Genomic DNA, 25,770 nt, shown 5'->3' with positions numbered 1-25,770 from the left:
CATTAGGGCTTATCAGCTGTTTAGGTCTCTAAATAGTAAAAAAAAAAACAAGTTAAAAATAATAAATTCATTTTTTCGTTTTTGATAAATTTTAAAACAAATATATAAATATATATGAAAATATATTAATAAAAGTACACAGTAAATTATTATTTACATTGATGTAGTACTAGTATTCCAAATAACAACTACGCATTTAAATAACAAAAGTGATTTTTTTTATTTGTATTTTCTTTTAAAGACTATTAAGCAGTAAATTAGGCAGTAAAATGTACTAAAATATATGTACCACAATGCCAAGTTTAAGACAAAGGGTATCGACCCTTTTTCGTCAATTGAGCTTCATAGCAGAACCAAGGACAGAACGAAATCAAGAGAATAATGCATCTTTTATAAAAAAATACTTAGAGGGTAATCTTCAATTGCCTCAAGGACCTGAGATTTTGAGTGCAAAAGAAGCTTTTGAACTGCCAGACATTTTATTGGATTCTTATGACACAGGAGTCGAGACCATCAAGGCATAAAACAATAATAATACATTAATTTGGGTTTAATAATAAATGATTTCGTATTTTTATAGACTTCGTACACAGGACCGAATGATGGTTGCTGTAAAATAAAGAGGGCTAAACTACACTTAAGTGCCGGACCAGAAATTGATTTTATAGATACGATTGAATCACAGGAAGACCTAAGACAAATAGCTGCATCAAAATCTTTTATCAAACAATATCAACGATCCAACAGTGCAAAATCAGACAAAAATGCTAACAATAATGCAAAAGGTACAAAATCAGATTCTAGATCAAACTCTATGGTAAATAGTCAGCTGGATATATCTGACACACTGAATAAGAATTCGGGAAATGACACAAATTTTATGCCAGAAGAAGAAGAAATTTTTTCGCCTATCCCAGGAGTTTCTAATTGGAAAAATTATTCAGATGAATCATATGGTATTGCTGTATCATTATATGAAACAAATGTACTGACGAAAAAAAATATTGGATCGCCAGTAGCTGATTGTTTTGCTATTGTGGGGAGATCAAACGCCTCAGTAATGGCATTAGCTGACGGTAATTCAATAATACATAAATACTTTGAATATTTGAACTTACTTGTTTAATTTATAGGAGTTAATTGGGGTGAAAACGCGAGGGTTGCTGCAACAGCAGCAGTGCATGGATGTGTAGAATATATTGATACTGCTATTTTTGGAAAAGGAGCGTCAGGCATAGCAACATCAACCAGAGACGTTTTTATATCATTATTGCGAAGCTTTTGGGAAGCACATGCTTGTATTTTGGAAGTAAATGGTGCTCTTACGACCTTAACTTGTGCTGTTGTGTTACCTTTGAAAGAACAAAATAAATTTTGTGTTTGTGCAATCAATGTCGGTGATAGTTTTGGTAAGTACTATATTTTGAATTGGTTGTTTAGTTTAATTTTGTCACACTCAATTACAACTATCTTAGGTTACGTCTATAGCAAAAAGCACGGAGTGAGGGAATTCACTCAAGGATCACATGATACAAAATCGATGAGAAACATGAGAGACGCTTTAGGCGCACTTGGACCTGTTGATGGAAACAAACCTGAATTGGGGTAATTACCTATTTTTTTAACAGAATGGGGTGTGAAATTAAATAAAATAAATAAAAGTTCAATGAAGGTTCAATTATTAGTAGACCTATTAGTAGACATAGCCTTACGAAAGTTCCCGGCGAGAAATTCCGACAGAAAATGCCTATTTCCCGACAAAAAATCAGTCGGTTTTCAATTACAGCTTTCCTCTGCATTAATTCTTCAAAAAATTTCGGGTTTAAAATTACTATTTTAGTTGTTTTTACATTTTTAAAAAGTTATTCTGTCTAGAAGCTTTTTAAGTTTTGTAAAAAAAAAGAAGCCAATTCTTAAATCTTGAAGAGTTCTTTATTGTCAGTTTTGGAAGTTTACACAAATTTATTATTTTATAACATACTTTTTGAGAAAAAATACACCGTTCGATTTCTTTACTTTTCCAATCTAACCAATCAGGGAGGTAAAATTGTCAAAAATGTTTTGGATTTCATAGACCTTACAACATTAAGAAAAAAAAATTTGCATTAATTTTGAAATATTGAAACAATTTTGATTTCTAAAATTTTCGACTCAAAATTTAAGAAAAGTTAAAAAGTTTTCTCATGAACTTGATTTGAAATTTGAAAATATTTTCAAATTTTAAGAATTTTTTTATTGAAAAACGAAATTTAACATAAAAAACTAGTGTTCTCCCTATATACATGCCGACATGCTGAAATTTGAAAAATGTCTTGATTTAAAAATCGGTATTCGATGTCCCTAATAATATTTTTAAAATATTATTTTTTTCTTTTGATCAAATTTGAAAATTATTTTATTCAATTGTTGATTCAATTATTATTTCATTTTTTTTTAGTGTAATAATATTATTTTTATAGATCCTTTATATTTAGTCAATATCGGGTATATTACTCATTTCGCCCGGGCCTCACGCCTTTCCCTTAATAGATAGAAGGTTCATTCCTTCTACAGGTCGTGCTTATTTTGCTTCATTTAGGTCCCATTTGTGGAATCGAGGCATGATCCCAATGCAAAAAAAAATTTCCCCATATAAGAGTTCGAAATTATAACGAAAAATAAACGGAAAATTCAAATTTAAACCAAATCCCAGATCAAATTTCAAATGTAATGATGCAGAAATGTTTGTCTCGTCGAGACGCACAACATTGCCATACATCACTTTTGTCCTGCGGTTCTCCAAAATGGACCTCCCATACAAATGACACCTCTTATTATAGATCCTTTATATTTAGTCAATATCGGGTATATTACTCATTTCGCCCGGGCCTCACGCCTTTCCCTTAATAGATAGAAGGTTCATTCCTTCTACAGGTCGTGCTTATTTTGCTTCATTTAGGTCCCATTTGTGGAATCGAGGCATGATCCCAATGCAAAAAAAAATTTCCCCATATAAGAGTTCGAAATTATAACGAAAAATAAACGGTAAATTCAAATTTAAACCGAATCCCAGTGCAAATTTCAAAAATCTAATGATGCAGAAATGTTTGTCTTGTCGAGACGCACAACATTGCCATACATCACTTTTGTCCTGCGGTTCTCCAAAATGGACCTCCCATACAAATGACACCTCTTATTATAGATCCTTTATATTTAGTCAATATCGGGTATATTACTCATTTCGCCCGGGCCTCACGCCTTTCCCTTAATAGATAGAAGGTTCATTCCTTCTACAGGTCGTGCTTATTTTGCTTCATTTAGGTCCCATTTGTGGAATCGAGGCATGATCCCAATGCAAAAAAAAATTTCCCCATATAAGAGTTCGAAATTATAACGAAAAATAAACGGAAAATTCAAATTTAAACCAAATCCCAGATCAAATTTCAAAAATGTAATGATGCAGAAATGTTTGTCTCGTCGAGACACACAACATTGCCATACATCACTTTTGTCCTGCGGTTCTCCAAAATGGACCTCCCATACAAATGACACCTCTTATTATAGATCCTTTATATTTAGTCAATATCGGGTATATTACTCATTTCGCCCGGGCCTCACGCCTTTCCCTTAATAGATAGAAGGTTCATTCCTTCTACAGGTCGTGCTTATTTTGCTTCATTTAGGTCCCATTTGTGGAATCGAGGCATGATCCCAATGCAAAAAAAAATTTCCCCATATAAGAGTTCGAAATTATAACGAAAAATAAACGGAAAATTCAAATTTAAACCAAATCCCAGATCAAATTTCAAAAATGTAATGATGCAGAAATGTTTGTCTCGTCGAGACGCACAACATTGCCATACATCACTTTTGTCCTGCGGTTCTCCAAAATGGACCTCCCATACAAATGACACCTCTTATTATAGATCCTTTATATTTAGTCAATATCGGGTATATTACTCATTTCGCCCGGGCCTCACGCCTTTCCCTTAATAGATAGAAGGTTCATTCCTTCTACAGGTCGTGCTTATTTTGCTTCATTTAGGTCCCATTTGTGGAATCGAGGCATGATCCCAATGCAAAAAAAAATTTCCCCATATAAGAGTTCGAAATTATAACGAAAAATAAACGGAAAATTCAAATTTAAACCAAATCCCAGTGCAAATTTCAAAAATGTAATGATGCAGAAATGTTTGTCTTGTCGAGACGCACAACATTGCCATACATCACTTTTGTCCTGCGGTTCTCCAAAATGGACCTCCCATACAAATGACACCTCTTAACCCAAGGCGGTCACTACAATGAATTTTCTGTAGGTCATTTTTTAGTTTTTAGAGATTTTATAATTAAATAAATATTAAAAACTACTTCTGTACAACACTAAAAAGTAATAAATAAAAAAAATATATTAAAAAAATATTAAAAAATATATTTAAAAAAATATATTAAAAAATATATTTAAAAAAAATATATATAAAAAACCTGTTATACAAGAAGTTTTCAACTTCAAAAATAGATCATTTATATTCGTCAAGTCAAAAAAAAAAAAAAAAAAATAGCAAAAAAAGCGAACTAAAAAGGAATAAACAAGGGCCTTGTGGTAACAAAGTCGAAAAAATTGCCAAGTAAATAAAGTTACAAAATTTTTGAGAACAAAAATTTGAATATAAAGGATTTATTTCAGTTTACGTCAGTATTGATATTTATTCTGAAATAAATCCTTCAAAAATAGGAACTTTATTTCTTGGCAATTTTTTCACCTTTGTTACCACAAGGCCCTTGTTTATTCCTTTTTAGTTCGCTTTTTTTGCTTCTTTGACGAACTATAAAAGGATCTATTTTTGAAACTTGTATAACAGGTTTTTTATACAGGGTGTCCCGTTTCGTTTTAGGGTACTATTTTGATATCATTTTGGACCATTTTGAGCCATTTTGAACCATTCTACTGTTTTGATTTATTTTAAGCCATTTTAAACCATTTTGGTACATTTTCGACCATTTTCATATCATTTTCGATTTGCCATTTTGGACCATTTTGAACCATTTAAAACCATTTTTAATTATTTTAATTTATTTTTGAACTTTTTGAGCCATTTTGACACATTTAGGCCTTTTTTGAATTATTATTTAATATTTTGGGTAATTACTTGCCATTTTTGCCCTTTTTGTATCTTTTATCATCCATTTCATATACATTCAAAATCAAAATTTTTAGAGGTAATTTTTGACTTAACAGGTAGCAAAAATCTTCGATTTTTAAAAGAAAACCCATGAAATCAAAATTTTCATGATTTTTCAATATTTTTGGAAATTTTTTTTTTAAACATATTTTTTTCAGTTTTTTCTAACTTCGATACATTGGCATGTATGAGAGATTTGACTAAAAGTTTCTCAGCTGTGTAATGGTACAATATGTTTTTTAAAAAGATCATGCAATCTCTTCAATAAGGATCAAAAATAAAAAAAGTTTTGTTAAAATATGATGCTTGAAAACGTTATCAAAACTTTTTTAAAATATGCCCAATTTATCAGATAACTTCTCCTATTTCAACGAATCGAAAAACCTTTCAAATTAACTTAGTTTTTATCAATACGAGCATAAAGTGTCGAAAAATTTAGATTTCATGGATTTTCTTTAAAAAATTAAGTCCAATTCGATGATTTTTGCCTCCTGTAGAGTCAGAAATCACCTCTTAAAATTTTGATTTTGAATGTATATGAAATGGATGATAAAAGATACAAAAAGGGCAAAAATGGCAAGTAATTACCCAAAATATTAAATAATAATTCAAAAAAGGCCTAAATGTGTCAAAATGGCTCAAAAAGTTCAAAAATAAATTAAAATAATTAAAAATGGTTTTAAATGGTTCAAAATGGTCCAAAATGGCAAATCGAAAATGATATGAAAATGGTCGAAAATGTACCAAAATGGTTCAAAATGGCTTAAAATAAATCAAAACAGTAGAATGGTTCAGAATGGCTCAAAATGGTCCAAAATGATATCAAAATAGTACCCTAAAACGAAACGGGACACCCTGTATATGTTTTTTTAAATATATTTTTTAATATATTTTTTTAAATATATTTTTTAATATACATATTTTTTATAATAATAATAATAATATTTCTTTATTGGCGTGTTCTATATTTTTTTTTACATATTTTTCTTTTGATCTTAATGTATCGCGGGGGGCATTCTACAAATTACGTTAGTCTTTAATATTTCAGTGAAAGTTCTAATTTTTATCATTTTTAATTCATTTTTCCATTTTCTTCAAATAACTATTTTTTGTCACTCAAAGTGAGTTTGGGATTATGGGGTACATATTTTTTAATATACATTTTTTTTTTCTTTAAAAAACTGAAATTCGCACTATTGGAATTTGTGAGCATATTGCATGCATGCATATATTTTTAGATGCAGCATGTGCTGAACACTATGAAAAACTCATTCTCAAAAAATTTATAAAAAAAAAAAATATTTTTCAAAGTTTTTTTGACAGTTTTTAATATGAAATTTTTTTTGTTTAAGCTTGAAATACTCTGAAATTAATTTAAAATTACTAAATCTCAATGTGTTTACCATAAAAACAATTAAAATATTCATTAACAACCAAAAATTGTTAAAAATTTGTCATTTTGTATGGAAAAATATTTCATAACTTTTTTTTAATTGAAAAACTAAAAAATTACATTACCTAATCAAAGAAAAAATATAAGATTTTTTTGCTATTCAAAACAGCAATTATTTCAAAATATGAAATTCTTTGAAATTTCAAATCATGTACCTATTAAATTCTCTGCTTGAAAACCTTTTTTTTGTCTTTTTTGTTTTTAAAAATCTTGATAAAATTTCGAGCGGTTTTAGTAAGAAAACTATTTTTTTTTTCAGAAACTTGACTCTTAGTATGACAGAATGTGAGCCAGGTGACATTGTGTTTTTAGCAAGTGATGGTGTAACAGATAATTTTGATCCTGTTGTCGGTAAGATACCTAATTAAAAAAAAGTAAGAATAATATGAGCAAAGCATTGGTTTTTAGGAAAATTTGCTGAAGCTTTAACGGACAATCAATCATCTCCACAATCAACCACCACCACAACAACTGATCCAAAATTGGTAGGAAAAGGACAACAAAAGAACGCACCGCTTGTTTCAGTACATTCAACAGCCCGTTTCAAAGAGACTACCTCTCAACGTCCTTCAGGATCTCAAACAAATATCCCGACAGTACCAATAAGACCTCCTCGACACAAAAAATTCTCAAATATTCCGAATGAAAACAAAAGTACTTCCGTCATTTCTCAAGAAACACAAACACGTCCAAAATATCTACGATCTCAAACTTTAATTGAGCCACGACTTCGAACTGCAAGACCACTTACTTCTACAGTATCTGCTCTTCAGGGTTCAAAAGTAACGCGTTTACCAATGGTGACAGCAGAGCAAAGATTTGTGCTTACTCTTTTAAGATTTAATGATCTTTTTTTACATGGCATTAATGGAACATCTCAGTCTTATATTTCAGCCAGAAAATTGTGTGAAACTCTTATAGAATTTGTGCAGACACTAACTACAGCAAAAAGAAAATTGTTGGAACAACATGAAAACTATTATAAAGTTGTGGTAAATGATCAAGGATGTCGTAGAGAAATAGAAATGAGTAAAGGACAGCAACGTGCAGCACGAAAAAGAGTAGTAGATGGAACAACATTTACGAACCTGCCAGGGAAACTTGATCATGCAAGCGTTGTTGCATGGAGGATTCCAAGAACACAATGCGATACACAAAAACTATCAATCTCATTGAATTATACAGAAACCGATTTTTGAATACGAAGAAACTATTGTCTACGTTTAAAAGTTTAAAAAAAATAATTTTATCGCAATTTTTTTTTAATTCGATTCAGTGTATTTTGTTAACAATAATGTCGTCCGTCTACGTATCGAAATTTTGAAACCTTTACATGCTTTACTTATACACATATATGATCTCTGAGTATTAAGTACTATTCAATAATATATTAGAAGCTTTTTTAGCATGAATTTTAAAATAAAATTAAGATTTTTCGTACTATAATAATATTTGCTTGAGGTAAAAATTTTTTTTTTATTTCACATACATTCTCAATCCTCTATCGAGTAATAGAATTTCTTACGATTTGAAAGAAAAAAGCAGATATAAGATAAATAATTGATTTATTTATAACTATCAAATATGTTTATTTAGGCCGCTTTTAATTAAATTTGAGCCTTCTGTTTTGAAAAATAAAATTAAGGTTAAAAAGCATTTGTTAAATCGAATAACTGAACCTCATTTTGAAATGTCTTCTTTTTCACAATTTTTCTGGTTTCTCGAAGTTTTCACAAGTCTACATGTTGATCACGGAACTCTCCTAAATATGTAAAAAAAAATCCAATATTTCTGATTTTAAAAAATGGGTCTTTTTATTTTGCTTAAACATATTTTTAATAACAGGCCTTGATAATTTACATTGACGTCATAATTTTCAATATTTCTAGTAATTTTACAGAATTCAGTCATTTACCACTTGGAAAAATAAAAAAAATAGAAAGGTGAGAATGTCTTTAGCAATCAATTATTAATGCTTATTCAAGCTATTCAGTTAAAAACTTTAAAAATATTTAGTTTTTTAAAGACATATCTTTAATTCAAATGTCAATTTTAACATAATAATTTCTTACAATTGAGTTAAATATTATCCAGTTAAACATTAATATTTAAAAAAATTCATAAATAACTATTCATTAATTATTAATGTTTGGTTATTTTTTTATTTCAATTTAGGCTCCAAAATTTTTTTCGAACTTTTTGCCTTAAAAACATTTTTTCGAAAAGGGGGGGGGGGCAAAAAAAAGATTTGAAATACTTTTGTATGAACAAAATTTTAACAGTTTTTCGTCATTAATCAATATTTTAATTGTTTATAAAGTATCTACATTAAGAATTTATTATTTAAAATTGATTTCAGAATAATTTAACTAAAAATTGAAACAACAATTTTCATTAAAAAAGAACCTTAAATAAATTTTAAAAACATAAGTTCAATGAATTTTGAAAAAAAAAGTTTTTAGAGAAGAAAATCCTTGAAAAATTATGAAAACAGACCTAAAAACTAGGTTCGAAAAAACTTATAAGTAAAAAGTCGAAACAATTTTACTTTCGACTTAAGCTTAAGTAAAAATCAATTTTAATTTGACTTAAGTCAATTTAGTTGACTTAATTCAGAAAACTTTCAATTTTTTTGCAAAAAAATGATTTTTTTTTTAAATCTTCAAAAAGTCAAAAGGTCTCATTCTTCAGCTTAAGCTTTAGTGAAAAGTCTATTAAGTCAAATTATTTTTTACCGCATTTCGAAGAAAAAATGCGGCATTATGCTGGAGATGTCGTACGTCATGTGTGGCCTAATTGGAATGCACTCGGAATGCAGCCGGAATGTCGGAATGCAGCCGGAATGCAGAATGTAGCCAGAATGTCGGAATGCAGCCGGAATGTCATTCGGAATGTCGGAATGCATACAGAATGCAGCCGAAATGTACTCAAAATGGGTGCATTTCGAGACATTCCGGGTAAATAATTAAATTTAAAATATCCCAATTAAATACCACTCTTAACTTATACATCTCAAATGCGGTACCGTTGAACGTACGCGGTACGGATACAGCTTGATCTGGTTTACTTTTACTTAAGTCAAAGATTAAGCCTTAAAAAGTAAAAAGTCAAAAGATTTTCGACCCTGATAAAAACAGTAATTTTTGATGAAAATTTTAACTTTTTTTTTACTTGGCCCCATTAGATTTTCGGCTCTTGAAGTGGGGCATGGGATAAAAAGTTGAAAAAAAAATTGAAGCAGCCTTATTGTCAAATAAAAAAATATTAATATTACAGTTGGCACTTTCGAGCAATAACAAATATTAAAAAAGTAAAATTGGCACGATTGATTTTTCATTTGTATCGAAGCCTATAAGAAGCATAAGGAGATAGTTGTATTGTTTTATTTTCTAAGAGACAATCATCGACTTTTGATTTACGTCGAAATCATAATCATTTTTCAAAACCCATTTTTACAAAATTTTTAATTAAGTACCTTTACATAAGGTTGGGCCGCATCTGTCTTTAAAACGTTAATATTGAGAATAAAAACTGATTGTCTTAATTAATACGTTTAAAAATATATCTCATGAAATACAATTTTCGCTAATATTATCTAAGATTTTCTATATCTGACAACATCACTTCCATATCACTTGGCAGCGGCTCATCTTTGGGTTTGCGTTCTAAAGAGGAAAGAGGCAGTGGCCAATCAAAAATTTTATTACAATCCGTAACGTCAGCAGTATGTGGTCTTGCTTTGTGATACTCATTTTTGATCTCTGTTTCGGAAGGGTTTGACGGGTAGGACAGAGAAGTCTGCCGTTGCATTTCGTATGGCAGAGATACTTTGCCAATGTTTGCTCTAGGAATATTACTACTGGTTTCATGATGACGGTTCATTTTTGATAAATTAGAGTTCGATGACGTTCGAGATATATTTTGTCGGGACGTTACACTACTTTTTCGACTTCTACCATTCATGCCTAAAATTGAACATACTCAATATTGAACATTTAACTTATTTTATTTGACCTGATTTTGCTTACATACCTGCCGAATCATCCAGGTTCGCTTGTGAATTGTAATGATGATTTGTATCTTTTGTTAAATTCGTTGTGCTACTGCGTTTTAATTCATAACTTTTTGGATTGATATGAAAACTGTTTCGATTCGCTTTGGACAGGTTTGTTGTACTAGATCGCAAAATATTTTGTGAACTTTCTCCAAAACTTTGTTTGGGCAGATTGTTCGAAAGACTTGATCGTCGACTATGACCGGAAGCTTGATGCACGTTGGAAGTAGTATTATCTTTGTTGACAATATTGTGAATGTGTTTGCTAAAATTCTGTTGCGGCGGTACATTATGTTGACCATGGGACGGGCTTGAATTTATTGAAGGCATTGATATTGTACTGCTACTAACGCATTTTTTAATACGAAAAGTGGCTGTATCAATATACTGTGAATTTTTCCCTAAGTTACTTAATATTTCTTTTGTTGAATTTACTGGGATGTTTTCTAATACTGAATTTGATTCTTTTTTGTTTTGTTTAGGAATCAATGTTTCGTACGTTGGTTCTATATCTTTATTTTTTTCTGCTGGCGATGGCGTTTCTGGATTCATTAGCGACCGTACAAGAATCGCACTTCTGCGTGTCTTGCTGACATTTTTAGGGCTCGTTGTTTCTTCATTATCATTTGTCAAATTAACGCGTTTTTTTTCAATCACTCGCCCTTTGCTACGATCAACTTTACTTCGCGCTCCACTGACAATTTGAGTTTTAACGTTATTTTCATTTTTTGAAAATTTCAAACTAAATTTAAACGGTGGCTTATACACTACTTGTAGTTTCGTTTTTTCATTAAAATTTCCAACAGATTTAGTCTTAATTTTTGCTTTTTTAGGTGATACTGGCAAACAATTTTGTTGGTTCGTTGTTAATCCTTCTGGAGTGGACTGTGATTTACTTATAATCTTACCTATATGAGCAGTATGATTGATTTGAGTATTCGGAGGCACATTTGTAACTAAAGGGTTATCCATTAACCATTTCTGTACTTTTCCAAATGTATTACCATGATTCTCACTGTAATCAATTATTTCCTTTTTCAGTTTTGATTTTTTGGAAGATTTTTTATTAGCTTTCTTTAAAGCTTCTTCAGAGCCTATTATTTTTGCACTTGCATCGTTTGCTGTCAAAGAAGCGCTTCTTTTCTTTTTACTCAGAAGCTTTCTGGGACTACTTTGTTTAGCAGATTTTTTTCTTGGAGTAGATGTATTTAGAGATGGCAAGTTATTTGCAGGCACAGCAGCTTTTACCGATGAACTTGGTATGTGATTTTTTGTAACATTTGTTGTTTGCTTAGAATTATTTTTTGTGTTCTTTTTGATTTTCGTGCTTCGAACTTTTTTCTTTAAAGGAACTGTCTTGCGAACAGCCGTATGAACGATCATCTAACAAAATAACAAATCATTAATACCTAATAATTTTTACAGTTAGGTATAACAATATATTTACCCCATTATTTTCTTCAAACAATCGTATCGCTTCTGCTGTATTGCTGTGTATTATTGTTACATTCTTCAGTTTCAAATTCGTTTGTTTTCCGAAATATTTCAGAGCCAATATCTGGTAAAAATAAAATATTTAATGTTTAAAATTCGAAAAAAAAGCGTTATGCACTCCATTGTGTCTAAGTGGCATTTAGCGGTACATATTTAACTACATAAAAAAATACAAAATAAAGAATTTTGCTTGAAAAACATACGCCAGAGTTGAAGATTTGTCGAGTTATTGAACTGATTAGAATTGTGCATAACGGAAAACTGTGGACTGAGTAGTTTAAATGCACGCCTGAAGAGCTTCGTATTAAAATTAAACTCGGTATTTATTATTTTGTAAATTTAAAACAAAGTGGTACTTACAGAAGCTGCAATGATGCTAATTAAAATTAAAAGAGCCAAATACCAATATTTCATCAGTAACATTTTAAATGAAGCAATACTTTCATCGGAAAGTAATAGTTTTCGGAGAGTTGCAAGAGGTCCAGACGGGTCAACTTCGCGACAAATGTGAAAAACATCACAATATCCATTATAATCATTGCATGGAGTTCCTGCCTTAGCATACATATCTGGGACATCAAAAGGTGGATCATTCCACTCACGGGAGCTCTTGCATTGTTTATTTTCTCCTGGTTCTTTGCAGCACAAGTCACACGCTTTGGTCTTATTATCATCAGGGCCAGGAATGCATTGGCATGACTCAAGTCCGTAGGCGAGGCAAATTGAACCGGTGCATTCCTATATTTAGTGAAATTGATGATTTGTTAAAGTTAAAACAAAAAATCGGTAAATTTAAAATACACAAAAGTTTACTTACACCCATGTAACATACAAATTCATTGTTACAAATTGTTTTATTTGCTTTATTAACACTTGCTGGACATTGAGGCGTGCTTCCATCACAATAACTTGGATCTCGGCACCCATTGTCATCACGACATTTATCACCTATTTTAAGCGTGCATACATTTGTACAACAAGGTCCTTGCGATGGACTGCAATTTGCCCTGTAATGATTAAAACAACAATTAAATTTGAGACAGTCGTAAATATAATTATATATATAATTTATTTCACCTTGGAGTAAGTGTGCAGGGCATTTCACCTTTTCGTGGATGTCGAGACATAGGGTAGCAGCAAGAATCTTTACAGTCTTCTTCCCAACCACAATCGCATTCTTCTCCATCTTCTACAACTCCATTACCACATATTGATTTTTGTGGTTCTATTAATTTATTAATCATTAGTTTTACAACCCTCATAAAAATAATCTAAAATTAGGTACCTGTAAAACATCCTTTGGCACTACGTGCCTTAGCTTTTAAAACAGGCTCAATAGCTCTTAATGAGCATGATGAAAATTTGTTATTGTTACGCTTATCTCCGGACGTTGCTCTAGCAAACATTATAAAATTTCCATCTTCTCCTCCAGGAGTACATTGTTCAGGATCATGCTACAAATTTATAGACAAAGATTTATTATTTTACCACGTTTCGAAGAAAAATGCGGTATTATTCAGGGAAAGTCGTTTGTCTGGTGTGGCTGTACGCAGAGTGTCATGTCAAAACGATGGTAGTGCCCATTTTGATAGAAAAAAAAACTTCGAAAACATATGAAACATATTTGCAAATTAAATAAATAATCGTATAAAGCAAATTTTTAAACCTTATCATTTAATCAAAATCAAATCAAGTATCAAACAATGATAACATTAAAATAGGTTCAAAAATTTGTTCAATTTAAATGCATTGATTAGTTGTCTATCGATATCAATATCACAACATACACTTTATTTGTGTTCACAATGACATGTGTAATGAGAAGTATTTTAGTCGTCATTAGTATTTTAGTACGAATAAGTTTTGGCAAAAGTACTATTTGTGAAAAACAAATGGATGTATTTCTGGAAGGAATTAAAAACCAAGAGCCCTGGGCTTCTATAAGTACTCTTTTTACATGCAATAAATACTTTAGACTTTTACTTTAGCTTTTACTCCATTCTAGTGTACGATTCATGGGGTAGAAGACCAAGTGGAATTTATTCAGGCAATACCGTAGACTACGGAAACTTCGATCAATGTTATAATTTTGCTCATATCCATCCGATTATAGGAAAACTTACAGGAAAGAACTGTATTATTCCGCTGCAAAATAATAATACTACATCCTTATATCGTATAAGTGTTTGCGTACCAAGTGTGTGTAATTCAGAAGATATACGAAGTTTACTTTTATCACATTTTTCAATGCAAGGACTATATATTCCAGAGTACAATTCAACAAACACCTGCGAAGCTAAAGATACAGTGACATATTCTACTTTATTCTGGATAAACATAGTTTTTTTTGCAACATATTTCTTGTTTATTGTAATAACAACAATTTATGGTAGATTTATTCATAAAGCAGAAAAATCAAAAAAGACACTAATATTATTTTCAATTTATCAAAATTTGACGAATGTTTTCGACTATACGGATCATAGAAAACCACAATTAAATCCTTCAAACAGAACAACGTTTAGAAATATTAACTGCTTAAATGGCATACGTGTTCTATCAACATTGTGGGTCATTTATCAACATACATATTATATGCAATTGTCGTTTCCTTTGATAAACGAAAACTATAAATTACAGGTAATGAGAGTACCGAATATCATATTTCTCACTCTGATCATTGAGCATAATTAATTTTAAGAAAATAGTTTCACCATTTCTTTAAAAGTATTTGAACATTTTGTTTTAGTGGGCACAACAATGGTTCTCTATGGTATACATTTCAGCGCGCGTAGCAGTTGACAACTTTTTGTTGATAAGCGGAACATTGATTTCTTGGAATTATTTTTCTGATATGAAACAGGGGTATTTATTGTTGTTCTATAACTATGCGAACGTTCCTTTTTACATATTACTTCATCATTTAGAGTTTCGATGAATTTTTTAAAACTTTATTTGGCACGCTACATTCGAATTACTACAGCACTTACTCCAATAGTTTTATTTACACTAGGACCCTTAAAATACACCGCAAATGGACCTGAATGGACAATACGAACAAATCAAATAGTCGAATTTTGTGAAAAATATTGGTGGACTGCGCTGTTGCATGTTCAAAACTATGTGAATCCTTATGAAGTGGTATTATTTATTAATTATAATTTTAATTTTGTTTTGAAATACGTATTTATATCTTATATAATATCTTTTAAGTGTGTTGGCCAAGCTTGGTATTTATCAGTAGATTTTCAACTATACCTCATTTCACCGTTAATTTTGTATCCTTTATGGAAATACGGAGACAAAATATTATGGATCATTCTAGGAGTTATTTTCACAATTGTAACGTATACCATGCTCATTAGTATTTACAAAGAAATATTTGTATCTTGGTTTTTGTAAGTTTTCTTCAATATATGTATTATATGTACATTATACTAGTGTCTATTTTCTCATCAGAAGAGATACTGCTGATCTTTACAGATATTTATACAGTCAAACACATGTGAAGGCAATGCCGTGGCTTATTGGAATATATTTAGGATATGTCTTATTCAAATTTAAAGAAAAATATGTCGTTTTTTCCAAGGTAAATAATACATATGTTTCTATAATTAAACTTTGTTGAGCTATCTTTCATACATAATATAATTTAAGAAAGTTTATTTTACTGCATGGATCTTAACAATTTTTGTGATCGTTGGTGTAGTTTTCGCACCTTTGCCACTACAAACACCAGAAATCATTGATCAGACAACATATTTTACCGTTGTATATGTTACTATTCATACATTTATGTGGACTTTGGCGATGGCCTGGATAATTTTTGCCTGTTGTTACGAATGTGGACCTGGGTTTGGATTTGTTCATTACTTTTTGGCACACCAATTTTGGCAACCCTTAGCAAAAATTGCATTTTGCATGTACATAGTACATTTACCATTTCAATACGTGATGATTTCTTCAAGGAAAATTAGTGGACACTTTACTGATACAAGTACATTGCATGCATTTTGCGGAGATGTTGGTTTTGCTTTTTTGATTGGATCAGTTTGGCACTTAGTGTTTGAATGTCCATTTAATGGATTAACAAAATATTATTTAAAGAGATCAAAAATAACTAATAGTAATTTACAGACCATCGTGGCAAACTAGATTATCAGATATAATAATAATAATAAATAAAAACTAAAAAAAAAATTACCGGTGATCCGAAATTGTGGCCAATTTCATGAGCTAAAGTAACATGTGATACAGCAGGTGGAACGTGTTTACCATAGTTGAGTAATGTAACAATTCCAGTGTTTAACGATTTTAATGACCCACGATAATGCTAAAAAAGAATGTATAAATTTGGATGAAATTTTAACTTTCAAGAAAATTTAAATTTTGTACTTTTGTAACAAAAAAAAAAAAAAATAAAGAGCAAAAATTCTACAATATAAATTGCTCCAACCAAATGTAGTAAATAAAATATAATACATATACATATGTATAGTTATTTTTGTTTAAAATCAGTTAGGCCGCTCCAAATTTATTTTTTTAGTTTTATTATTCTTTATTTTTATTAGTTTCGAAATACTTTTTCATATAAAATGACAAAATTTTAACATTTTTTGTCATTAATCATTAATTGAGTTGATTTTAAGGTACATATTTACATTAACATTTGATAATTTAAATTGATAACAGAGAATTTCAAGTTAAAAATAAAAAAAAATTCACAAAAATAATTGTCAAAAAATTTTGAAAAATTTAAAGAAGAAAATTTATATTAATATACGATTTTTGATACAAAAATTCTTAAAAATTGATTTTTTCTTGAAAATTTCTTGAAAATATATAAAAAAAAAGACCAAAAAACGGTCAATTTTGATGAAATTTTCAACTTTTTTTTTATTTTGTCCCATTGGACTTTTGAAATGAAGCATGGGACACAAAGTTCAAAAAAAAAAAAAAAAAAAAAAATGGAGCAGTACTATTTAAATAATATAAAAAGTATTTATTAGAAAATATATATATATAGGTATTATTGGGTACATTCAAGAACGCACATTCAGCTTATTTCCATCGAATACGTTCAAGTTAAAATTTGATTAATTGAATGATTCATCGAAAAACATCATAAAATTGTGAAATAAGTCAAGAAAAGACATTATTCATCAAAAAACATATTTATGATGAAACGAGAATGAATTGCATTCGTGTGTAAATTGAATGACTTGACCGCATTTCAATGTGTTCAATTACATGATTTTTCAGAGATTTTTTTTGAGTTTTCCCGAAAATTTTCACTTTTTATGTTACTCGCAAGACTCCCCTGAAAATTTTAAAACTTTGAATTTTTCAACTTTTTTCGATTTTTCTTGAGTTTTCCGAAGTTTTCCACTAATTTTCATTGACAACATTTTCCAACGGAAGAACACTAATTTAAATATCCAACGGATAATTTTTTTATTTAAATATGCTGTCAAATCTGTCGTTTGAAAAGAATTCGCCAAACCCGCTAATTCAAACAGAATTAAAGTGGCACACCACACAGACGAACAGACGGATGGACGGTCGGACGACATCACGAGCACAATACCCCATTTTTTTCAAAAAAATGGAAATGCGGTAAAAAATATCACAGAAAAAAAATCATGATGGAAGCGATGAGTACTCTTGAATGCACACATAAAAAATAACTAAAATATGTTTTTGGGAAATTTTATGTATTTTAAAATTAAAATAAAAAATAATGGTCATTGTTGTTTTCTTACCCCGTTCTTTTCACATACTCCACCAGCATTTTTGAGGTCTCCTGTCCAAGCTAATCCTAGTGTTCCCATTTCAAAATCACGATATGTAAACATGTACGCTAAGCAAAATGCATCGTAATCCTCTTCTGCATGTGGAAAATAAATAAATAAGTTTACATATTTTCTTTTAAAATAATTTTTTATACAGTGAATTACTGAATTATTATCTAATAATATCGATCAAAGCAAACAGTTACAAAACGTTTTTTTTTTTTTTGTTAATAAAAGATGTTCGAATATAATTTTCATAAGATAGGTAGTTTAAAAACAAGGAAACAGGTAGATTTCTTTTATCGTTTTGATGAATTGATAGTGTTTACATTATGTTTTTAATTCCATAAAATAATAGTCGATGCGTTGCGTCACTGCGTTTTCAGTGGAAAGTCTCCTAGATAACACAATTGTTTTACCACCACCAAGGTCAGTTGAAATTTTGATCATTTTATGATTAAAAAAATTGGGTTTCATGCTGGATTTATGTAAATTTATAAATTTGATTGAAATTTTTAGGATAAATGTGTTTCATTGCAAAACAAACTGTTCATTATTTCGAAAACACTATTTACGAGGCGATATTCCATGTGGAAAACTGTTTGCAAACAATCAAACAAAAATTACAACCTATTTGAAATGGAAAGTTCCATTCAGTGAATTAGATATTTTTTATCATCTGCCATTATTTTTCGAAGGGTATGCGATTTTTTATTTTTTGCATTTATGTATTTAGGCCGCTCCAAATGAAACTCAATAGTTTTGTCCGATGCCCCATTTTAAATTCGAAAATCCAATGGGGCAAAATAAAAAAAAGTTAAAAATTACCGTTTTTCTGTGCATTTTCATAATTTTTCAAGAAATTTTCAAGAAAATTTTTCAATTTCATAAAAATTACTGATTTTTTTTTCAAAAAAATTTTTACCGTTATTTTTTGTGATATTCATTTTTGTTTCAATTTGATTTAAATGTTTTTAAATCAGTTTTCAATACCCTAATCTATTTTCGATATTGATTACCGATCAATTTTTTTTTTAAATTTGGCATTTTGTATGAAAAAAAGTATTTCAAAATTTTTTATTTTTTTTTGCCCCCCTTCCCATTTTTATTTCAAAATTTTTGGACAAAACTATTGAGTTTCATTTGGAGCGGCCTTACCATGAAATTTATTTGTTAATTCAAATGGGATAAAAATGATAACAAAAAATAAAAAAAAACTGAAATAAAGTTTTATTTTTAGTCTTAGTGAGAACTTGTCAACGTACCACGAATTAGCAATCCATGGAATATTTGACTTATTACACTTTGGAAATCCAGATCAGGTATTTCTGTTTACAAGCACTATCTTCTATATGAAAAATATGTATATGGATACAGTCAAAAAATGTCTAATTATATTTTATCTTTTTAAGATAGTAAGTTGTATTCCTCAGTTGATATTACCAATGAGAAGAGCATTGAATACAAAAAACATATGTTGCATAATTTCTACCATGAAGGCATTACACAAATTAGTAATGATTGGTAATTTTTATCATTTAAATAAATATCATTTGTACAAAAAATAATGATCATTAACTAAAATTAAAGGAGAAAATATTGGTCCAGCCCTTGTGCCATACTTTCGCCAAATCTTACCGATTTTCAATCTATTTCGAAGCAAAAATATTTGCATTGGAGACCATATTGATTATAATGGACAGATTGGAGATTTTATTGATCAGACTCTCCAAATTCTAGAATATTATGGTGGACCAGATGCCTACATCAATATTAAGTATGTGATACCAACATATGAAAGTTGTATTATGAATTAAATTTTTAAGATGATATGCTATTTTCATAACAAAATTTGCAGTAGAATTTAAAAAAAAAATCGATCTAATTTTTTAGTTGAATCCAAATTGAAATATGTATTAATAAAATACTTACCAGAAAAGAGTTCCAAGAATTTTTCTACACCATAATTACCGGGAAAACGATATGATGGATCTTTTAGCGCATTTTTATTATGTATTTTTATACGTTTTATCATAAACGTAATATTATCAGCTTTTCCGTCTCCGTCAAAGTCTAAAATGAAAATACATATAAAATAACTTTAAGGTTGACAAAAAATAATTTTGAATGTATTATACAAAAAGTTTCATTATCGTATGATTTTATTGTTTTTTCTTAATTTCGTCGATTGACAGACCTAAAGACCTATTCTTAATATCTATATCTTAATGCAAAAGTATTAAAAATACTAAATATTTTGCAAAATAAAAATATTATAACAGTTAATGAAATGCGGTGAAGTTAGACATACTATTATGCGAACTCTGTGTCTTTCGTTCTAAAATTGAATTAAATACATAGGTAAATATGTGTTTAATAGGATTGTGACGTGAATTTTGTTTAAAACCTTGAGAGTTTTAGTTTTATGAAACATTAAAAATTACTGTTTTTCCTGATTGTATTTTCAAACTTAAATATCTAATTTTTTTTTCATTGTATAACCTTAATTTTTTTGTTTAAAGGAGATACAAACAAGAAACATAGGTAGGACAAAAAAGAAAACGTTTTTGATAACTGTAAACAAACATGAAGGTAATATGTATTGGAAAACATTTTTTCTTTGAAGGGGCTTACGAGGTAGAGGGGTAAGTTAAGCCTATTATATTTCATGTAATTCATAGAAAAGTTTTTCATGATTTCGACTCTCGAACTGACGAAATTACGATCATCAGTCAAATAAGCAAACCATTTTACTAAGCTGACTCCCTCTATATCGAAGATTAAATATAGTTGTCACTTTTTCGAAATAATTAATCGAGCTTTAAAATTGAACAAAAAATATTAAACAAACTTAAATTACACGATGTCTTACCTGTATTTTTGTAAATAGTATTAGCCCGCTGAACATGTCTTGTGATAGCTTCAATACTGGCTTCATCTGAACCCATCTTTTCAAAGAATGTATGATCAGCTTGTAAATAAAGCATACAAGTACTTTTGCGTTCCTCAGTACTCATTGAAGCAATTTTTTCTTTTATTTCATTACGATCATTAAAATCAAACTTATCAATTTGATTATTGCCTGTAATTGTGATATCTGGATCATAGTTATTCACAATTATATTTGGTTTCTTTGTTGCACCATTTTTCGTAATAATTTCCACGTGTGTTTTGTGACTTGGTCGCGATGTTGAATTTTTTACAGTATTATGAGAATATATGTTAACAGAATTATTAATACTACTATTTTCATATGTATTCACGATTATGTTTCTATTATTTTTTAATAAAATTGAATTACGTTGCGTAGAATCACTAAATGGATTGTATGTGTTTATTAAAATATTCTTCCTTGTGTTACTATTTGTTCTTTGATCTATACTACCAAATTGATCACGATTGTTTGCATTAGTCGAACGTGTCAAAACAGTCCCCATGTCATCATTAAAAGGTATATCTAGATCTAATGGCGGTGATGGATTACGAAGTTCGCTTATCTGAAAAATAAAATGAAATCTTACTTAATTTTTTAAACATTCTTTACTAATGAAAGTTTATAGATTGCTTTGAGAAATACAAAAAAAAAAAGAAAAGAAAACTATGTATGCGTACCTCATCATTTAACCATCTTTTTTTGCGCTTAAATTTTATTAATTTTGATATATCTTTGATTTTTTCATTCTCTAATGCTTCTTTCTGGTAGTTAAAAATATCAGACTTATGATGACCGTTTGAATGTAAAATAGATTTTCTTTGTTTCAGCATTTTCTTGTATAATATCTCACTAGCACAATGTTGAATATTTGTATTATTCTTATCACTATTATTATTATTATTATTATTTTTGATATCTAAATATTTATTTGGAGGTTTGTTCATCAATTTGACATCACTTAATTTATATACCACAGAATGAAAGTCCCTTTTATCTATTTTTTGAAAATATTTACTAGCTGGTTCTACATAATAATGCTCTGTAATTGTGGATATGGTGCCGTCAAACAATCTGTCCGATGTTAACACTCCATGCACAAATGATTTGTCGTCATCTAATAAAAAAAAAGATAATGAGTATTTATAAAATATCAGAAATCTGCATGATAGAAATTAAAATTTATTTGTGTATTTGTATTATTTGTTAAATTTTATAAATATTGAAGATGAGGTCAGATTTTTCAAGTTAAATAAATATAATACCAACAAAAAACTGGTTTTCGACCAATAAATTTTATTAACCCATTTGTGGCCGGCGTTGCGTTTTCGCAACACTACTTTTAGGCATTGATATTTGTTAGAATTTCTTAAGTTTGGCTCAAAATTTGAATTGGATGTGAAAGTTTAGGCCTTTTTTAACAATTTCTGTTGAAACTTGACCAAGTTTTCGAATTCGTTATCAATTTGGCCAATGATAAGAAAAGGGTTGTTTTTTGCATGGTTTTTCAAACGTAATTTGCGGAGGAAAAATTTTTAGTAATTCAGAAAAAAATCCATTGGGGATATAATTTAGCACTAAAACTAACACATCCATGCGGAAATTTGGTGAGATTTGCCCTTTTACTTACTGAGATATGCTCGCAAATATCGGTGTTGCGAAAACGCAACGTCGGCCAATACATAGTAATATAGGTATAATATATGAAATATTAAAGTTCCACAAATAAAGAGTGGTTATGATGTTTAATTGTCTAAAAACACCTCTAAACTAATTTAAAAGAGCTTGGAAGTGCAAACAAATATTGAAATGAACTTTTTTCTTCACAAAGCGATGCTCTGAGGGGGGCATAAAACGATAAATTACATCAAAATTGTTCGAAAATAAGGAAAACTAAACTAATACGACCTCAAAAGTATCCGAATTTTATCAAAAAAGCATCTAAAAACACAAAAATATACTTTAAGTTGAGCAAAAAGACAGTTTTGGTACAAGTTAGGCCTCATTAGCTCATCAACCAATATCCAAGAGTTAATAAATACCAATTTTTGGCCAAAAATCTTTGTCAATCTCTAAAGTTTTATGTTTTTTAAGTGTAATTAGATGCTTTTGATACATTTTTGAGCAAACATTTGGTTTTTATTTGGATTTTGAATTTCACTCAAATTTAAAAATTATACATGCATTTGGCCGACGTTGCGTTTTCGCAACACCATGTTTCTCTATGTTAGACCACAGCTATCAAAAATTTTTTGATGCAGTATTGTTTGTAGTCTAAAAGGCTCTCACTCAAAAAAAATTATACATATTTGGCCGACGTTGCGTTTTCGCAACACCATGGAACATCACTGTGGCCCTTTTTTTTGCACTTTTTTTCAAAATTCATGCATGAATATTGAACTTGGCATTTTCTCCAAGAAGAAAATTGAAATTCTCGCAACTCTATGTTAGACCACAGCTATCAAAAATTTTTTGATGCAGTATTGTTTGTAGTCTAAAAGACTCTCACTATTCCAAATTTCATCAAAAAATTCCAACGTTTTCTCAAAGTGGCCACAAATGGGTTAATATATATTAATATCGGATTGAGTAAGTATGCAGAATTTCATGAAAATTGAAATGATGAAATTTATAAACTATTTACCTTCCAAATATCCAGTATATACGCGTGATACGTCAAAATCAAGTGGTCCCTCAGTATTCTCTATTAGAACATCTGACGCAAATATTGAACTTGGATTTTCTCTAAGAAGAAGACGAAATTCTCTGCAAAATAAAGAACACAATCAAAATGTTTAAGAGGTTATTGAAAAAAGTTACGCTAATTACCTATCGTAAGCGAAAAAACTCAAACGAATTACATTTGCCGGACCATAATCAGAAGAATGGTGATCATAGTTTATATTTCGTTTTCTTCTGCGATGTAATTCATGATGCTTATGTGCGTCTTCTAAAACGTTTCTATCAAACCTTGCTGGTTGCCAATGATATATAAAAGGATTAATGGATGGCCGAGGTCCTTGAAAAAAAAAAGTTTGAGTGATATAAAAAATGTTTATAATTTTAATCATCTTAATTTTTCATTAAGACCATATCAAAAAATCCCAATTCTTTGTTCCACAAATATGGCAAACACCAGTGGGAGTAAATACAATGACATGACTTTGCAAAAAAAAAAATGTGTTAAATAGTGAAAACAAAGTAAACTTTTATATGGGAGAAATTACAAATAAGAGTTTCTTACTTTTGTATATTTTGGGTACTCGAAAATCAAATATTGACAAAACACAAACATCATTGCTGATTTCACGCAAATTAAAAAAAGAGGTCAAACAATGAGTAACTTCTTAGCGATATTGTAAAATGAACTCATGTGTAAAGTTGTGAAGATATTTAAATAAATAAAAATAAAAAAATTTTGATTTTAATGTATATATGCTTAGTTTTTGTAAATGACATGTATTTGCAGGAAGTAATAAAAAAAATAAAACAAAAACTTACTATGAATAGAAAGCGGTGTAGCTTTAACTTTATAATCTCGTTTTGCTGGCAAAGTATTAGCCATGAAAATCACTGCTATAATTCTAATCCAATGCATATTTTATGACGTTTTTATATTAGAATGAAGCAAAATTTTTCAAAAATATTTCACTAACATCACATTTTTTGCATATTTATTATTTTTTTTTTTACTTTTTGGTATTATTTCCAAACTTTGTTATTTATTATTGACTTTAATTCAGAAGAGGAACAGAATCTCACTTTACTTTTTTTTCATAAGAATAACGTCATCATTTTAATTTAAGATTTTATAGGATATCTGAGTTTTTTAGAACATAACATTTTACCTTGGAACTATCAGTAATGAAAAATTTGGTACTGAAATATTATTTCCAAGTTCAACACGACACAAAAAACTTATACAGCACATAATATTATAGTTTTAGTGTTAAACATTGAATTAAGGTAAGTGCACAACTACAAATGTAGCCAATCTTTATTTTATTTTTTACTAATAAATCTACATTATGGCTGTTGCTTTTTTCTTCGTTGAAATACTTGTGTTTACAGCACTACACAGAACAGCCTCCGCAGCTTTAATATCAAATAAAACACCAATACAATATCAATTTCCAGGTCTTATTACGTCCAATTCTTCTAGTATGTATATATAATAACATACAGTTTTTTTTAGCTATGAAGCAACAACGTATGCTACGAATGTTGAAGCAGAAAGGTAAAAATCTTCATCAAGTGTTATTTGTGAAATGAAGTAACTTTAATTAGTTTTGCAAGCTCTGTGATAGATTTTTCCATAATTTAGAGGAATCTGTATGGTATTAATGTATTTTTTTCTTTCATTTTTTTTTACTTAATTTGTCCGATTCCGATTCCATTGTTAATTCTTTAAAAGTTAAATTATACAGTACACACTACATCCTAATTCTCTCGTCGACTTAAAACCACCTTGCTACGGTAACGTTTCTACATGAACTGAAAATTCTCTCAATGAATATTTGGTGTGTTGCTGTTCCACGTATATACCATATAAATGTTCATGGATGAGAATGATTTTTAATATTATTTATAATGGAGTTATATTCGGTGCGCATTTCAATGCGCAACTTTTGAATGACTAGACGTTCAATGAATAAAATCATATGGTTTTGGGAAAATCATGAAGATTTCTTAAAAACTGTCATGTAAGAATTGACTTATTTAAATTGAATTAATGCAACAGAGTGGTTTTGCATATAAATACCCACAAAGTGTATTACAAAATTATCAAATATATGTAAGTACCGAAAATATTTATGAAGGTTTTCGAACAGCTTTTAATTTTGAATACTTTTAAATTGTAACTGTCAATTGACAGTTCACTAGAC

At 29.4% G+C, this 25,770-nt stretch overlaps 4 protein-coding genes across 5 annotated transcripts; 3 read left to right on the top strand and 1 right to left on the bottom strand.

Moving 5' to 3' along the window:
* Positions 1–24: 24 nt before the first annotated feature.
* LOC134835883 (PP2C-like domain-containing protein CG9801) lies at positions 25–8,068 on the top strand. Its single transcript, XM_063850875.1, is given in 7 exon segments — positions 25–518; positions 581–1,076; positions 1,134–1,409; positions 1,476–1,605; positions 6,872–6,963; positions 7,021–7,735; positions 7,737–8,068. Coding segments are annotated over 7 exon segments (1,986 nt in total). The 5' UTR covers positions 25–293; the 3' UTR covers positions 7,789–8,068.
* Positions 8,069–9,255: 1,187 nt separating this feature from the next.
* Positions 9,256–25,325, bottom strand: LOC134833659 (uncharacterized). The gene is made up of 16 exons (XM_063848058.1): positions 25,257–25,325; positions 24,386–25,161; positions 23,714–23,903; positions 23,529–23,650; positions 21,565–22,001; positions 20,825–21,449; positions 19,885–20,025; positions 17,923–18,047; positions 16,365–16,493; positions 13,446–13,614; positions 13,238–13,385; positions 12,978–13,167; positions 12,521–12,898; positions 12,114–12,224; positions 10,645–12,049; positions 9,256–10,577 (listed from the first exon to the last, which is right to left on the bottom strand). Exons 2-16 carry the CDS (start codon positions 24,480–24,482, stop codon positions 10,204–10,206), a joined length of 4,641 nt encoding a protein of 1,546 aa, XP_063704128.1. The 5' UTR covers positions 24,483–25,161; positions 25,257–25,325; the 3' UTR covers positions 9,256–10,203.
* Positions 13,936–16,488, top strand: LOC134833660 (nose resistant to fluoxetine protein 6-like). Of its 2 annotated transcripts, XM_063848060.1 has the most exons (7): positions 13,936–14,104; positions 14,166–14,800; positions 14,910–15,025; positions 15,088–15,301; positions 15,374–15,558; positions 15,620–15,749; positions 15,818–16,488. In XM_063848060.1, the coding sequence occupies exons 1-7, from the start codon at positions 13,966–13,968 to the stop codon at positions 16,313–16,315; spliced, it is 1,917 nt and encodes a 638-aa protein (XP_063704130.1). In that variant the 5' UTR covers positions 13,936–13,965; the 3' UTR covers positions 16,316–16,488. The 2 variants fall into 2 exon arrangements, with proteins under 2 accessions (XP_063704130.1, XP_063704129.1); XM_063848059.1 differs by having other exon boundaries at positions 15,088–15,558.
* Positions 18,314–19,769, top strand: LOC134833384 (parkin coregulated gene protein-like). The gene is made up of 5 exons (XM_063847692.1): positions 18,314–18,381; positions 18,472–18,651; positions 19,193–19,274; positions 19,365–19,476; positions 19,543–19,769. The coding sequence occupies exons 1-5, from the start codon at positions 18,314–18,316 to the stop codon at positions 19,767–19,769; spliced, it is 669 nt and encodes a 222-aa protein (XP_063703762.1).
* Positions 25,326–25,770: the final 445 nt, after the last annotated feature.

Source organism: Culicoides brevitarsis, chromosome 3, assembly GCF_036172545.1.
Source record: "Culicoides brevitarsis isolate CSIRO-B50_1 chromosome 3, AGI_CSIRO_Cbre_v1, whole genome shotgun sequence".
Taxonomy (NCBI): domain Eukaryota; kingdom Metazoa; phylum Arthropoda; class Insecta; order Diptera; family Ceratopogonidae; genus Culicoides; species Culicoides brevitarsis.
This window is presented reverse-complemented; position numbering and strand designations above follow the sequence as displayed.